General features: G+C 36.1%; 1 protein-coding gene across 4 annotated transcripts in view; it reads right to left on the reverse strand.

The window, feature by feature from the left end:
* Positions 1–17695, reverse strand: part of enox1 (ecto-NOX disulfide-thiol exchanger 1) — a 113486-nt gene that overhangs the window by 11171 nt on the left and 84620 nt on the right. For all 4 annotated transcript variants that reach the window (XM_084725470.1, XM_084725471.1, XM_084725468.1 and 1 more), the window contains exons 12-14: positions 14369–14425; positions 10925–11027; positions 5657–5742 (exon numbers count right to left, since the gene is read on the reverse strand). In XM_084725470.1, the coding sequence (XP_084581596.1) occupies positions 5657–5742; positions 10925–11027; positions 14369–14425 (246 nt within the window). The remainder of the gene's footprint in view (positions 1–5656; positions 5743–10924; positions 11028–14368; positions 14426–17695) is intronic.

Consider the following 17695-nt stretch of genomic DNA (forward strand, 5'->3'; position numbering starts at 1 on the left):
TGCATGTCAAAATGTATGTATGTATGTATGTCAAAATGTACGGATGTATGTATGCATGTCAAAATGTATGTATGTATGTCAAAATGTATGTATGTATGTATGCATGTCAAAATGTATGTATGTATGCCTGTCAAAATGTATGTATGTATGCATGTCAAAATGTATGTATGTATGCATGTCAAAATGTATGTGTGTATGCCTGTCAAAATGTATGTATGTATGCATGTCAAAATGTATGGATGTATGTATGTCAAAATGTATGGATGTATGTATGCATGTAAAAATGTATGTATACATGTCAAAATTATGTATGTCCAAATGTATGTATGTATGTATGTCAAAATGTATGTATGTATGTATGTATGTCAAAATGTATGTATGTATGTATGCCTGTCAAAATGTATGTATGTATGTCAAAATGTATGTATGCATGTCAAAATGTATCTATGTATGTATGTATGTATGTCAAAATGTATGGATGTATGTATATCAAAATGTCTGTATGTATGCATGTATGTCAAAATGTATATATGTATGTATGTATGCATCTCAAAATGTATGTATGTATGTCAAAATGTATGTATGCATGTCAAAATGTGTGCATCTATGTATGTATGTATGTATGTATGTATGTGAAACTGTATGCATGTATGTATGTATGTATGTCAAAATGTCTGTATGTATGCATATCAAAATGTATGGATGTATGTATGCATATCAAAATGTATGGATGTATGTATGTCAAAATGTATGGATGTATGTATGCATGTCAAAATGTATGTATGTATGCATGTCAAAATGTCTATGTATGCCTGTCAAAATGTATGTATGTATGCATATCAAAATGTATGTATGTATGTCTGTCAAAATATATGTATGTATGCATGTCAAAATGTATGTATGTATGCCTGTCAAAATGTATGTATGTATGCATGTCAAAATGTATGTGTGTATGCCTGTCAAAATGTATGTATGTATGCATGTCAAAATGTATGGATGTATGTATGTCAAAATGTATGGATGTATGTATGCATGTAAAAATGTATGTATACATGTCAAAATTATGTATGTCCAAATGTATGTATGCATGTCAAAATGTATGTATGTATGTATGTATGTATGTATGTCAAAATGTATGTATGTATGTATGCATGTCAAAATGTATGTATGTATGTCAAAATGTATGTATGTATGTATGCATGTCAAAATGTATGTATGTATGTATGCATGTCAAAATGTATGTATGTATGTCAAAATGTATGTATGCATGTCAAAATGTATGTATGTATGTATGTCAAAATGTATGTATGTATGTATGCATGTCAAAATGTATGTATGCATGTCAACATGTATGTATGTATGCCTGTCAAAATGTATGTATGTATGCATGTCAAAATGTATGTATGTATGCATGTCAAAATGTATGTATGTATGCCTGTCAAAATGTATGTATGTATGTATGCCTGTCAAAATGTATGTATGTATGTATGTCAAAATGTATGTATGTATGTATGCATGTCAAAATGTATGTATGCATGTCAAAATGTAAGTATGTATGCATGTCAAAATGTATGTATGTATGCATGTCAAAATGTATGTATGTATGCCTGTCAAAATGTCTGTATATATGCATGTCAAAATGTATGTGTGTATGCATGTCAAAATGTATGTGTATGCCTGTCAAAATGTATGTATGTATGCATGTCAAAATGTATGTATGTATGTATGCCTGTCAAAATGTATGTATGTATGCATGTCAAAATGTATGTATGTATGTATGCATGTCAAAATGTATGTATGTATGCCTGTCAAAATGTATGTATGTATGCATGTCAAAATGTATGTATGTATGCCTGTCAAAATGTATGTGTGTATGCCTGTCAAAATGTATGTATGTATGCATGTCAAAATGTATGGATGTATGTATGTCAAAATGTATGGATGTATGTATGCATGTAAAAATGTATGTATACATGTCAAAATTATGTATGTCCAAATGTATGTATGTATGTATGTCAAAATGTATGTATGTATGTATGTATGTCAAAATGTATGTATGTATGTATGCATGTCAAAATGTATGTATGTATGTCAAAATGTATGTATGCATGTCAAAATGTATCTATGTATGTATGTATGTATGTCAAAATGTATGGATGTATGTATATCAAAATGTCTGTATGTATGCATGTATGTCAAAATGTATATATGTATGTATCTCAAAATGTATGTATGTATGTCAAAATGTATGTATGCATGTCAAAATATATGCATCTATGTATGTATGTATGTATGTATGTATGTATGTATGTATGTGAAACTGTATGCATGTATGTATGTATGTATGTCAAAATGTCTGTATGTATGCATATCAAAATGTATGGATGTATGTATGCATATCAAAATGTATGGATGTATGTATGTCAAAATGTATGGATGTATGTATGCATGTCAAAATGTATGTATGTATGCATGTCAAAATGTATATGTATGCCTGTCAAAATGTATGTATGTATGCATATCAAAATGTATGTATGTATGTCTGTCAAAATGTATGTATGTATGCATGTCAAAATGTATGTATGTATGCCTGTCAAAATGTATGTATGTATGCATGTCAAAATGTATGGATGTATGTATGTCAAAATGTATGGATGTATGTATGCATGTAAAAATGTATGTATACATGTCAAAATTATGTATGTCCAAATGTATGTATGTATGTATGTCAAAATGTATGTATGTATGTATGTATGTATGTATGTCCAAATATATGTATGTATGTATGTCAAAATGTATGTATGTATGTCAAAATGCATGTATGCATGTCAAAATGTATCTATGTATGTATGTATGTCAAAATGTATGGATGTATGTATATCAAAATGTCTGTATGTATGCATGTATGTCAAAACGTATATATGTATGTATGTATCCATCTCAAAATGTATGTATGTATGTCAAAATGTATGTATGCATGTCAAAATATATGCATCTATGTATGTATGTATGTATGTATGTATGTATGTGAAACTGTATGCATGTATGTATGTCAAAATGTCTGTATGTATGCATATCAAAATGTATGGATGTATGCATGCATATCAAAATGTATGGATGTATGTATGTCAAAATGTATGGATGTATGTATGCATGTCAAAATGTATGTATGTATGCATGTCAAAATGTCTATGTATGCCTGTCAAAATGTATGTATGTATGTATGTCAAAATGTATGTATGTATGCATGTCAAAATGTATGGATATATGTATGCATGTCAAAATGTATGTATGTATGTCAAAATGTATGTATGTATGTCAAAATGTATGGATGTATGCCTGTCAAAATGTATGTATGTATGCATGTCAAAATGTATGCATGTATGCATGTCAAAATGTATGTATGTATGTATGTCAAAATGTATGTATGTATGGATGGATGGATGTCAAAATGTATGGATGTATGTATGTCAAAATGTCTGTATGTATGCATGTCAAAATGTATGTATGTATGCATGTCAAAATGTATGGATGTATGTATGCATGTCAAAATGTATGTATGTATGCATGTCAAAATGTATATGTATGCCTGTCAAAATGTATGTATGTATGCATGTCAAAATGTATGGATGTATGTATATCAAAATGTATGGATGTATGTATGCATGTAAAAATGTATGTATACATGTCAAAATTATGTATGTCCAAATGTATGTATGTATGTATGTCAAAATGTATGTATGTATGTATGTATGTATGTATGTCCAAATATATGTATGTATGTATGTCAAAATGTATGTATGTATGTCAAAATGCATGTATGCATGTCAAAATGTATCTATGTATGTATGTATGTATGTCAAAATGTATGGATGTATGTATATCAAAATGTCTGTATGTATGCATGTATGTCAAAACGTATATATGTATGTATGTATCCATCTCAAAATGTATGTATGTATGTCAAAATGTATGTATGCATGTCAAAATATATGCATCTATGTATGTATGTATGTATGTATGTATGTATGTGAAACTGTATGCATGTATGTATGTCAAAATGTCTGTATGTATGCATATCAAAATGTATGGATGTATGCATGCATGTCAAAATGTATGTATGTATGATGTCAAAATGTATGGATGTATGTATGCATGTCAAAATGTATGTATGTATGTATGTATGTATGTCAAAATGTATGTATGCATGTCAAAATGTATGCATCTATGTATGTATGTATGTATGTGAAACTGTATGTATGTATGTATGTCAAAATGTCTGTATGTATGCATGTCAAAATGTATGGATGTATGTATGTAAAAATGTATGGATGTATGTATGCATATCAAAATGTATGTAAGTATGTCTGTATGTATGCAGGTCAAAATATATGGATGTATGTATGCATGTCAAAATGTATGGATGTCAAAATATCTGTATGTATGTGTGTATGTCAAAATGTGTGTATGTATGCATGTCAAAATGTATGGATGTATGTGTGCATGTCAAAATGTATGTATGTATGTATGTCAAAATGTATGTTTGTCAAAATGTAGGGATGTATGCATGTCAAAATGTATGTATGTATGTATGCATGTCGAAATGTATGTATGTATGTATGTATGTATGCATGTCACAATGTATGTATGTATGTATGTATGCATGTCAAAATGTATGGATGGATGGATGTAAAAATGTATGTATGTATGTATGCATGTCAAAATGTATGTATGTATGCATGTCAAAATGTCTGTATGTATGCATGTCAAAATGTATGGATGTATGTATGCATGTCAAAATGTATGTATGTATGCATGTTAAAATGTATGGATGTATGTATGCATGTCAAAGTGTATGTATGTATGTATGCATGTCAAAATGTATGGTTGTATGTATGTAAAAATGTATGGATGTATGTATGCATGTCAAAATGTATGTATGTATGCATGTCAAAATGTCTGTATGTATGCCTGTCAAAATGTATGTATGTATGCATGTCAAAATGTATATATGTATGTATGTCAAAATGTATGGATGTATGTATGCATGTCAAAATGTATGTATGTATGCATGTATGTATGTATGTATGTCAAAATGTATGTATGTATGTATGTATGTCAAAATGTCTATGTATGTCAAAATGTATGTATGCATGCATGTCAAATTGTATGTATGTATGTATGCATGTCAAAATGTATGTATGTATGTATGTATGTCAAAATGTATGTATGTATGTATGCATGTCAAAATGTATGTATGTATGTATGCATGTCAAAATGTATGTATCTATATATGTATGTCAAAATGTCTATGTATGTATGTCAAAATATATGTATGTACATATGTCTTTACGTATGCATGTCAAAATGTATGTATGTAAAAATGTATGTCAAAATGTATGTATGTCAAAATGTATGTATGTATGTATGTATGTATGTCAAAATGCATGTATGTCCTGTAATTTTGGTTTGAATGAAACTGTAAAGTCTAGATCAAATATGGTAGGTGTCAAAGGGCCCTAAGATGGTGAAAATGGTAAACAGACCTGCTAAATATCTGAATGTTAGCATGGCATTTTTAAAAAAATCAGATCTGCTCTTATAACAGAGGTTTTACTTTTAGAGAAACTTTGCTGTGCTGTGTGTCCGTCTTTACCTTTGTGTCCAGTCTCTGTATGTAAGACCACAGATACTCAAGGTTGGCCCCGAATGGATGGACGTGGAGGAAGGTCGATATGATGCCTGCAGAGAAGAAGAAAATTCATCAGACAAACTCATGACAGATACTACGGTTCAGTTCAACCATGACAAACAGAATGTGAGAAAGGAGATGTTTTCAGTTACACAATCAATGTTTACATAGTTGTAAAACCTACAATTAATATTAATACTTAACAGAATACAATACAATACAATAAAACCTCTAAATCTGACACACTGGATCTTTAATAGTGTAGTTTTAGTATTTTCTATCAGTATTCATGGGTACTTTAAGGACACAGGCTTGTCAAGCTAATAAAGCCAACAGAGGGAGAGAGGGAGAGCTGACAGAGAGGTACGACCCACTCTGGTGGATATTAGAGGTTCAGGCTCCAACAGAGCAGCCAATCTGCATCCTCATGAAGTGCTGCACAATAAACAAACGGCCCCGTAAAAAGCGCTGGCCGGAGCAGAAAGCGCTCTTTAGTTGATTACTTCTGAGAGGTCCTGCAAAGGTAGGCAGTCATGCAGAGGGAGTTGGGGTGGGGAGGTGGAGGAGGAGGAGGAGGAGGAGGGATGGGGGTGTGGAGGAGGTGGTGGTGGTGGTGGGGTGAGCGAATAGAGTGGCGTCCCCTGGAGGACCCAGCACAGCCAATATTTATTTCCTTGATTTATGTGGCGAAACGCTGGCAATTACAGACGGGCCTAATTCAATTCCTTCCACCAGGCCTGCTCACATGGAACAGTGCCACCAGAGGAGGACTGTAGGGTGTGTGTGTGTGTGTGTGTGTGTGTGTGTGTGTGTGTGTGTGTGTGTGTGTGTGTGTGTGTGTGCTCTCAAGAAGTTTCATTTCTGACTTACACCAAGAAAACCCTTCTGAAGGGAATGTGGGGAAAAAAAACAAACAACATGGCGCTGGAATAACATGAGCTTAGCATGTTGATAATGTCAAAAGTAGAAACATGGTGGACGAAAATAAAAATTAGTTGATAAGAAACTTGTTACTGCAAATCTGTTTTTTTTCTCACATGTAATTTGTAATATATCTGTTATTTGTTGTCCATGTAGAGTGAGCTAGATTAGTGAGGAAAGTTATTTATTAGCATGAAACCTGATAACAAGTCAGCAGTGTTTTAGTGAATGTACTGATGCGTTGGCCAGATACACTTTGTGGCTCCTGTGATGTTTCCACATTACGACATAAAAGCTCATGAACACACCAGAACTGGAAATTTCACAACTCTGGAAATGAGACCACAAACAAGATTGCTATGGACATAATTGAAAAGATGACAACTGCTGGCTGTAGTTGTATATTTATCGTAAAGATATGAGAGTGATATTGATCGCCTCATTTTGGTGAGAAACTTATTTATACTTATTTCTTCATGACGCGTCATACAAAAGTAGAATTTCCTAGACAGTGAGACATATTAACACCATCAGCCGCAAAGTAGAAATTATAATGATGTGTAGTTTTTCCTGGAAGCTGAAGTTTGTTTTAATCAGTGGTAAATTTTTAAATTGTAGAAAATAACAACTGTTTGTATGTTTTATGTGTTAAGGCAATAATATTAATTATACATGCAACAATGGTATTAAATTCAGTCTTTTGTTGCACATGTCCCAACTTTTTTGAAACATGTTGCAGGCATCAAATTCAGAATTAGTGTATATTTACAAAAAACAGCAAAGTTTATCAGTTTCAACATTAAGTATCTCGTTTTAATTGAGAAGACGTATCTGCAGATCATTGTATTCTGTTTTTAATTACATTTTACACAGTACGTCCAAACTTTGTTGGAATTGGGGAGTTTGTATAAACTCATGTGTCTATCAGGCCTTGTTTAGACTGCCAACCAAAGTCTGTTATTTGGCACAGACAGATTGTTTCCAGATTGATTTAAGAAAGACTGGAGTCTTTTTGGAAATTGAATCTAAGCCACGTTTGGTAGTGGTCTGAAATATGATTACAACCAGATTTCTACAGATGCATCTCAGTCTGGACGCTCTGGCTGCTTAAATCCTATTTTCAAAGTGTCTTTTGTGTCATTCACAATGTGACACACAATGAAAACGTCAAAACAAAACGCATCAGAGCGGCTGAGCACCGCAGCATACCAGCCTCCTTTGTCGATGAGTTTGTCTGGTGCGACAGAGGGGGTTCTGCACCAAGACTTGGCAGCGTGTTTGTTTGGAGGACGACATGATGGATTTCCATTTGTTATGCTTAAACATTGGAAAGTCGCGTCTCCAGCCTGCGTTGTTACCACAGGAAAAACTCATGCAGATAGGGTGATGATGTCTGGACACAAATCCAATCTGATCACTTGTAAATAACAGTAGGCAGCCTGTCTTAAAGATCTCTTTTGAGAATCTGCTCTGCCTGCAGACTGAACAAAGCCTTCACCTCATTTGACTGTATCTCTAAACAGGCCACATGTGCCTTTTAAAGTGTTTTCTGTACAATGAAAACCTCTCAGCAGCAGCAGCAGCAGATTACAGGCAGGAAGACAGAGAGCCTCTCCTCCTCTCTCTCCTTCATATTTGGATTTTCTTGGCGGCACTAAGAGAGATAAATGTGCTGCTGTTCCTCCTGCTCTCCTCGGCTCCGGACAAAGCAGCAGCAGCAGCAGCACAAATAATACAGATCGCTCGATGCTTTTCTCAATGCTGCTGCTGTGACGTGAGGATTTATATGACAGAGAGAAACAAAAGCAGCTGAAATGAATTCAGTCCAGCTGCTGTGTGGGCCCTGCACAGGGTGAGATGTGCATTTGGGTTCAGAATAAGACAGAAGGAGAAAAGAGACAAGCATCAGAGAGAGAGAGGAAGAAGGCAAAGAGGTTTTAAGGCAGTTTGTGTTTCGGTCTCCTCTGTGGCTTCACTGGTGCTGGTTGAAAGCCCTGTGAACCCCCAGACACCTCCCTGTGTGTGTTCACGCCTGTATGCATGATGGTATGTGAGCCGAGATGAGTTCAGTGTCAACTTCTGCACTTCATTTCTGTTTGAGGGTGTTCAGTCATCTTTAATGTTGTGCTAACAAACACTCACAGAGCCCCACTGTGCACTGAACGCACCCCACAGGGAGCACAAAGCAATCAATCCACCGCTGTCTCTACATGAAGCATGAACAGCACCGCCTGCACAGCCCCTCTCTCTCTTTGCAAATTAAATTTGGTGTAATAGCCGTCAGTAAATTCCAGTCAAAGATTTCATAATCCCAGTATGTGCATAATCCATCTGGAGCTGTGTACTGGAGGAGTTCTTGGAAGCAGCAGAGGCTGGAGACACAAAAGGCCCCGAGTGAGAATCAGTGTGCTCACACATTTCACCTCCGTTCACAAGAGCGCCAGATTAGATTCACATCATTCCTGAGGTGGAAGCAGCAGAACGCAGCAGAGCCAGAATGAACTGTTTGAAGAACGGACCAACATTTTCTTTGGACAGAATAATGGAGCAATTCTTAATCAGAAACTCATGCTAACTATTTCTAAACGTAAACAACAGTCTGTTGTTTAAGTATTTACATATGGTGATGCGTTGAGATACGAGGAAGTAACAGACAAAAAATGCTGAATTAGTGGAGAAGAGGGCTGATGGTGTCTTATTATTTCAAGACAGCTTGAAGTGTGTGATCACATGTCACAGGCATGCTTGGGACCACATTAATGTGATTGTGTAATTGGAACAGAAAAAAATGTAACTGTGTTCTATTACACTCTCAGAAATAAGGGTTCTAAAGGGTTCTTCCTGAAGGGCTGAGGTTCCGCCCTGAACCATTTGCTCCTGAAAAACCCTTTCAAGGGTTTGTAAAAGGCTTTTTGTACCACAATATAAAAGGGTCCTTGGTAGAGCCTTCTGGGTGGGTTCTTGATAAAAAACCCTTGGAATATAAAAAGGTTCTCAGGAGAACCCCCTGAGTCCGGTCTAGGTAAAACCTTTTGAATACTTCTTCTAATAGCTTCTGGATAGAACCTCCATAGAGGGTTCTGGGTGGAACCATTACACCAGAGAAGGGTTTCTGTTCAACCTCTCTCTGAGTGAAACCGTTCACATCTGGTTCTTGGAACAAGGAACCAAAAAGGATTATCCTTTGGAGACAGAACCCTTTATGGTTCTACTTAGCACCTTTAATTCTGAGTGCACAGTTATAAACAAAAGATGTAATCAGATTACAGTTACATGTAATAAAAGTGGGGACTATTAGCAGGATTACAATTTTAAATGAAGAACACTACTGAATACTACAATGTGCAGCGCACACATAACCCACCACATCTTCATGTCTTCACCGCTCTGGTAAAACAAGCTAATCTTTCATTTGCTAATTAATTATGTCTTGAATAAAAACTTTCATTTTGTGTAAATTTTGCAATTATTTTGTATTTAAATCAGAAAAGAGGTACAAGATCACAGTACAGTGACAGTTCTGCCTTCAGCTGTGAAAATACTGTCATCATCCAGGAACTCAACATCTAATTTATAGAAATATTCACAAGTAAGAACAACTGCTAATGTTAGCTACACAGACCAACTGCTAACATTAGCTGCACAGAGCAACTGCTAACGTTAGCTACACAGACCAACCACTGATGTTAGGTGCACAGACCAACTGCTAACGTTAGCTGCACATACCAACTGCTAACATTAGCTGCACAGAGCAACTGCTAACGTTAGCTACACAGATCAACCACTGATGTTAGCTACACAGACCAACTGCTAACATTAGCTGCACAGAGCAACTGCTAACGTTAGCTATACAGATCAACCACTGATGTTAGCTACACAGACCAACTGCTAACATTAGCTGCACAGAGCAACTGCTAACATTAGCTACACAGATCAACCACTGATGTTAGCTACACAGACCAACTGTTAACAATAGCTACCCAAACCCAGCACTAACGTTAGCTACATAGAAATCCAGTTAGCTAGCTAATCTGTCTGGTGATGCTGGTGACCAGGATGGTGTTTGGGTGAGTAACTTTATGTCAGTTTATTAAACATTTGTATGTTATTGCTTTGTGTTTTATGTGCTATTCAATACGTTTAGACATGGTTACATGTCAAGTTCTCAGTCAGTATACTTTCTGCCATCTGGAAATTGCAACACTATAGTTAGCATGAAGTAATGTTTTGAATTAAAAATATCTAGCCTGAAAGGTTAAACAGTGGATTCAGCTGTTATTTAATCGGGAGCAGTAAGAGTTCAAAATTTACCCAGAAGCAGGGCCTCTTTTTCTGATGCGACCCCTCCTCTCATGATGACCTCACTCCTCCTCTCTCTGCTGTGGTACAGTGAAGGAACACACCCATTGATCCCCTGTGAAAACACACACGCACACGTATTACACACACAGGCCAAAAGATAAGTCCAAATATACACAAGAACAGAGTCTGACAAACCGTTATACACACTCAGTGACACATTCACCAGTGTATTGATATCAGTGGTGGAAGATAACACAGTACGTTTGCTCAAGTACTGTACTACAATACAATTTTGAGGTGCTTTGCTACTTTTCTCTTTTATTATTTTGCCTTTATTGCTGCAAAAAAGGTAACAACTTGTAGCTTGTTTATACATGCGTACCCTTAGCAACGCAGGTGCTAATTAGCAATTTTCAGCATGTAGATTGCTATATCGGAGGTTGCTGTTGTTTCCTGGGGACTTTGGAAACGCAGATAGCAGATGCTGTGATACTGACTGAAAAAAGTCATCCAATGGCAGGCTCGTACCCACAGAATACATCTAGTGAGTCAGAGTAATCATCTGACAACCTCTTAGTTAAGTCTGGTGACCCTTTGGAGGGGCCCAACCCCTTGGTTGGGAACCACTGGACTAAATGCTGCTCTAACATAGATACACTAGTATGAAATAGTCACATAGAAGAGCAGTAGGAGACATTTTACAGTACAACCTGTACTTATATTACATGAAGCCGACAATACTTCTGACTTCTACTTGTAATGCAGTATTTTTACACTGTTGTACTGGTACTTTTACTTAAGTATGGGATCTGGGTATGTCTTCTTCTATTACTGATTCATATAAACACACAGTACATCCTGTACACATAAGAACATTGTGAAGGACAAACATGCTATTAAATATACATACTGTACATACACACATGTGCACACACACCATCATCATTTAATAAAAGGCATCATAGTTGTGCACTCAGAAAGGTTCCAGAGTTTACAGTGAACACAGGTCAGCTCAGTGCACTATGTTTTATGTATCCATGTTCTTCTGGCTTCACTCAGTTTCCACTTCAGCAGGTTCGGGGTTAAAAGTCCATCTCCCATGACGTATGTCTGCACGTATGTATGTATGGAGGCTCTCTGCTCTCTGAGAGTCAGTAAAGTGCTGTAGTGGAGGAGGATTCTGACCAAAATAACAGGCCTGAACTCCTGAAACCGTCTCACTAATGTTTCTGATCACTGCGACATTCATGAACTCTGACCTCTGAGTGTTCATTTGGACTGTGCAACATTTCTCTGTTTGCACACCAGAGCTTTACAGTCTACTACAAATTACTTTTATGTGTTATGAATATGCAACAGAAAGATCACCTTTTTTTAATCAACATTTTGAGGAGGATATGTTTTGACATGCCCCTGCACAAACTGTTTTATTTTTTACTGGTTATCAAATAACAAAAATAGTGAAAAATGTCCATGCCAGTTTTTTAAAATCCAAGGTAATGTCTTCAAATGTCTTGTTTTGTTTGACCAAAATCCAAAGATTTTCAATTTTACATGAAACTTGCTGCTCCACCTAAAATCTGATGGATGGGAAACATACCTTTAGTTGCTGCTGAAGAAACTACATCTGCTGCTTACTGTAGCTGCAGCTAGCTCTCCTCTTAGGCAGGAAATACACTTGTTTTAAAAATGCGTTTGCGTATGCATCTGTTTCACGTATTCTGCGTCCATCTGGAGTGATGGTTGTGCACATGGTTTGTGTTCATTTACTATTTATTTGGAAAAACTCTTGCATGCACACTTCAGTTGGCACAGTAGCCCTTCACTCAGCAAGGGCGGATATACCGGGAGACGCTCCTAAATATTCTTGTCATGTTCAATTTGACGCTAACAGCCGTCATACAAGGATAACACACAGACTACTTTTATTGACTTTGTCTGAATTACTTTACAGTACTTTACATATGCACTCTAGACACAGAAATTAGTCATTTTAGACACTCACAGGTAAGTACTTAAATGACAAATCATGCCATTGTAGTTACTTGACCATTTTACAAGGTAAAGATTGATTTATTTATCATTTTACTGTATAACTGCATGCTGGCTGCAGCTCGTAAAACAAAAATTACATGGGTAAATGTCACATAAAAGGTTCATTTGTTTATCATGTTTTAACACTGAATTCTATGCGGAAATATTTGTAGTCCTTTTATGTGACTCACAAAATAAAAATCGTATAGATTAATAAATAACCTATTATTATGGTGGAGTGACTCAGGACGTGTAAAGTGTGAGGAAAGGTGCGCACTGACAAAACACCTCAAACAAATCTCGCAAATCCAGGGATCCCCTCAAGACACAACCCAGTTTTTTCTAATAAATAGAAAAAAACATTGGAAACCTAGTATTCAGAGTTTATTGCTCCTAGGTATTACTTTTACACATTTACTTTGGCTATGTTTACTATGAATTTTAATATTCTATATGATAAAATTTGGGAAAGCATAGGAGGTTCTCTTTAAGCTTTAAAGGCGTCTGTCTGGACAGGCTGTTTTCAGTCAGGGCCCTGAGGCTCTGGAACAATCTGCTCGAGGAAATCAGTAGTCAGTGATCTCTCACTCTTAAAACATACTTTTATCTGAAAGCCGTCCCTGATTTTTTCTGAGTTTTAACTGTTTTGAACTTTTTATTTCTTAAAATGTTTTTTATTTTCCTGCTTTGGACTTTTTACACAGAATTATTTTTTTCTGTTTTCTTTTAAAGCCTGATGAGTTTCAACCTGATCTTGGTCAGTCCACCATTTTGATCCACACTTAAATATCTCAACAACTACTGGATAGATTTGGTTCAGACATTTGTGCTCCCGAAAGGATGAATCTTACTAACTTTGGTAATCCTCTGACTTTTTATTTAGCACCACCATGAGGTCCACATTTGGGGTTTTGAGTGAAATATTTCAACAACTATTGGATGGATGGACTGACAAGAAAATCTACTGCCCACATTCTTGTTCCCATCAGGTTGTTTTTAATATCTCTGATGATCTTCTGACTTTTCATCTCATGTCAGCAGCAAGAAGTTTACAGCTTTATTTTGCTTTGTTGCTCAGGCTGCCCTTCGTGAAATGTGTTTTGCAAACATTTTATGATTGCAAGCTGTGCTTCAGTTAATAATCTGCTGGCTTTGTCTTTAGTTCTTGGCCAGTACAGAAACAGGGGGACACAGTCCAACCTTAATTATTTCATTCTAAGCTTTTTTATTGTCACCTACGTAAAAGATTACGGTACAATATTGTTTTTTGAGTGTCCAAACACAAATGTTTTCACTTTAAAAACTGTGTAGCTGAGACGGAGTATCAAAACAGCTTTTATAGAAGAAAAGCCTTAAAGCTGAACTGGACCTGCCTTCAAACACTTTGGCTCTGTTGCGCTCTCATGCTGCAGTTTTTACCTTTTCATGTAGCTCGCCGTTGGTTCCCTCCACAGCCTCCACGTTACTGTTCAGCAGCTGCAGAGACACACAGAGAGAGGAGAGGACATTTGATCAGTGGCAGTGAAACTCAACTGCAGCAGAGGAGCGTTTGTTTTCTTTGCTGTTGTTTTATAGATGTCTCCGTTAGAGGAGGATAAAAACAGGCTCAGAGGTTCTACGGAGGAAAGTCAATAATACACCACAGTGTGTTTGTCCATTACGTCTGTACAGCGGAGAACCACTGATCTGATAAATGGTTAAAGACGACAGCAGAAACATACATGATGGATGGGGATGACTGTGAGGAGACAGATGGGTGTGAAAGCATGTAAATGTTATTGTACATTCATCTTTTTCTTAATGTTTTTAAAGATTTTGTCAAACTTGTTCCTTAATTTTCTTTTGTCTTACATTCATATTAATATTGAGAACACTGCCTCTCTTCTTCTCGAGGTACTTCAACACCTGTAGTTTGGTTCAAATTTATACATTTTGATTCCTTTTATGTTGCCTTCATGCTCCTCCAATGGTCCCACTTCATAAGTTGGGAAGTCGTTCTTTTGACTATAGTGTGTTTGAGAGCTCTTAATGGTGAAATAACATGGACACTAGTTATTATTGTAGTCTTGCGCAGCCAGAACTTTCTCCACAGCGCTCAGCTCTTGAGAAAGGTCTGGCTCCACGCGTACATGTCCTGCTATATGGGAACAAAACGCCCTGCTTTGCATTTCTTTAAACTTATCACAAACATCGTGGGCGGCGCTGAGTCCAGGATGCAGCGCCGGTGCTGCTGCGAAATAGTCTTGAAAGGGAACTTGAATATTCACCGATGTTCAGAGTTGCTGTTCTGCTTTGAGGGGGCGTTCACGAGAACTTTCCCCGTCAGGAACTCATTTATTTCGACACCACATGAATGCATTATTAGGTCTGATCTGCTTTGTGTTCATACTGACATCTTAGAAACAGTAACCATGAAGTCACAGGGACTGGCAGGTTGGCCATGGATCAGACCGTTTTGTTGATGTCATCCTGCATCATCAGAGCTACATGGACCCACATGGCAGGTCAGTCTGCACTTATTGAACCTGTGGTGTTCACTGCTCACATATCAAACAACTATAAACTTTAATATGCTTATACTTAAATTCATATCAGTTACATTTAATCCCAGTGGTGACAGGATGGATGAAAGTTTCAGAAGTATAAAAATTGTCCAGTCTTAAACCTTCTGCAGCCCAGTTCATTTCTCATCTGAGTTAATTCCAAATACTGATATTCTGCAGAAACATGGCCAAATCTTCCTCACCATCATCAGCTTTAAGCCATCAATCCGCCCCCTTCATCAAACTGACAGCCTGACATGTAGTTATCCATCACTGAAGCTCTCACCACAGAGCCTGACAGCCTCCTTCTCATTAAACCACCGTCACACAATGACAGAGGGAACTCTCTCTCACCTTGGACCAGCTGTCTTCTACAGTTTCTTGGCCACATTATTAAAATCCAAACATTACAGCAGATCACATTTAATGGCCACAGGTCGTTTATTCATACATCGGAACTTGGAAAAATAAACCCTCTGCCTCCTAATTTATGACTGACTGGAGGATAACTGTAAAACTCACTGGATTTGAAAAGTATGAGAGAACTAGAACTGAAACTTGTACAATCTGGTTGATTTCTCTGCAGGAGTCCAACTTACTGTTTGTGCACTGGTGATGTAATACAAACCTCATTATTTATTTCAGACGAATAAAAATATTGGGATTTATAGCTGAAGCGTGTGGGAGTTTTTGTTCGAACAAGTCTGCAGGATCTTTTTCTCTGTTTAGCTGTTTTCTACTGTGATTTCCTTTAAGGAGCACTGAAAACCCCTCACCTCACCACCCCCTTCTAAGCGTGTACACTGTCAAAATAAAACTTTTTTTTTAGCTTAAAAAAGTCCAGGCTGCCTTAAAATCTTAAGTTGACTGAATTTGACAAGTTGAGGTAATTTAGTAAGGATAAAAACAAACTTTTCTAGTCAAATAGACGTACAATATTAATTCAAACGTACTAGAGAAAACATATTCAATAAGTTTGTGATATTAAGTTGAACCAACAACTGTCAGTTACGCTGACATTACAAATAGATTTTCTTTTACATTTCCTCAGTTTGAAAAGTCACTTCTTCATTTCAAAGAGCTTAAGTTTACTAAAGGGGTTAGTAACTGAATTAAATACTATCCTTCCTTATAACTGCAGTGTTTTCACTGTTGCACAAAAAGCAGCCATGACTTGTGACGTGTGAAAAGAGTCTCAGGAGGGTTTTCAAACTGTGCATGTTGGGAAGTTTGCTAATATGCTAATCATATTTCTTTACAAACTTAATTTAATGAGTTGATTAAACTCTGTACAGTACATTCATTTAAAAAGTAAAGAGCCCTCAACTTAGAGGAACTCGTGTTTGTAAGTTGTAAAAGTATTCTGAAAATAAATACTAGAGATTTTTAGTTTAATTAAGTTGAATAAATAAAATTTGTATATTTACGTTAGGTTTCTGTGAAAAGATGAGATTTGCACTAAAGTCTTTCATTATTTTTTGTGCAGGAGAAACTACAGTGGCTGCAAAATTCACAAAAAAATGCAAAAGGACTCATCTAGAACCAGTGTTTGGTTTGTCTGTTCCAGGCTTCTGTAGAAACATGTTGGTGCAACATGACCTTTGTGGACGAGGACTCACTCTGTACATAAAAAAAGATTATTCTGAAGTAACAAAGACACAACAATTCTTATTTTCAGGTGATTATACACTACTGAAAACATGCTTTTATAATATATTATATTCCATTTTTTCCGTATTCTGCCAATAAAACCCTGTAAATCTTAAACAGTGGATATTTATGTACTTACAATATTTACAAAAAACTTTTATAAGGCACAGCTTAGTTCAGTCCTGCAGTAAATCTTCCTTCATGAAGGTTTATACTGTTCAGTTTGTGTTGAAACTGTTTTAGAGATGTGACGACTCAACTGGGATGTAATTTGTGCTGCTGTCGAACTGCGTTGATTTATACTGGCTCATAAAAATAGAATCTGCACACTTGTTTGATTAAAACAAATTAAAACTTGTTTGAAAAAATTTCACATGTTGATCCTCTCATAAAGTCTGGCTTGTTTTCTACCCTCCACGTGTGCTCAGAAACAAGTTTCACAAAATCCAGCTAAGTAAAGATGGCATGCACTTCCTTTAAAGGATCATTTCTTCTTTTTAAAAAAACAAACAAACAAAAAAAAAACTGGGCCTTATTTTTTTTTTTTTACTTA

Source organism: Lutjanus erythropterus, chromosome 8 (assembly GCF_056507025.1).
Source record: "Lutjanus erythropterus isolate fLutEry1 chromosome 8, fLutEry1.hap2, whole genome shotgun sequence".
NCBI lineage: Eukaryota > Metazoa > Chordata > Actinopteri > Lutjaniformes > Lutjanidae > Lutjanus > Lutjanus erythropterus.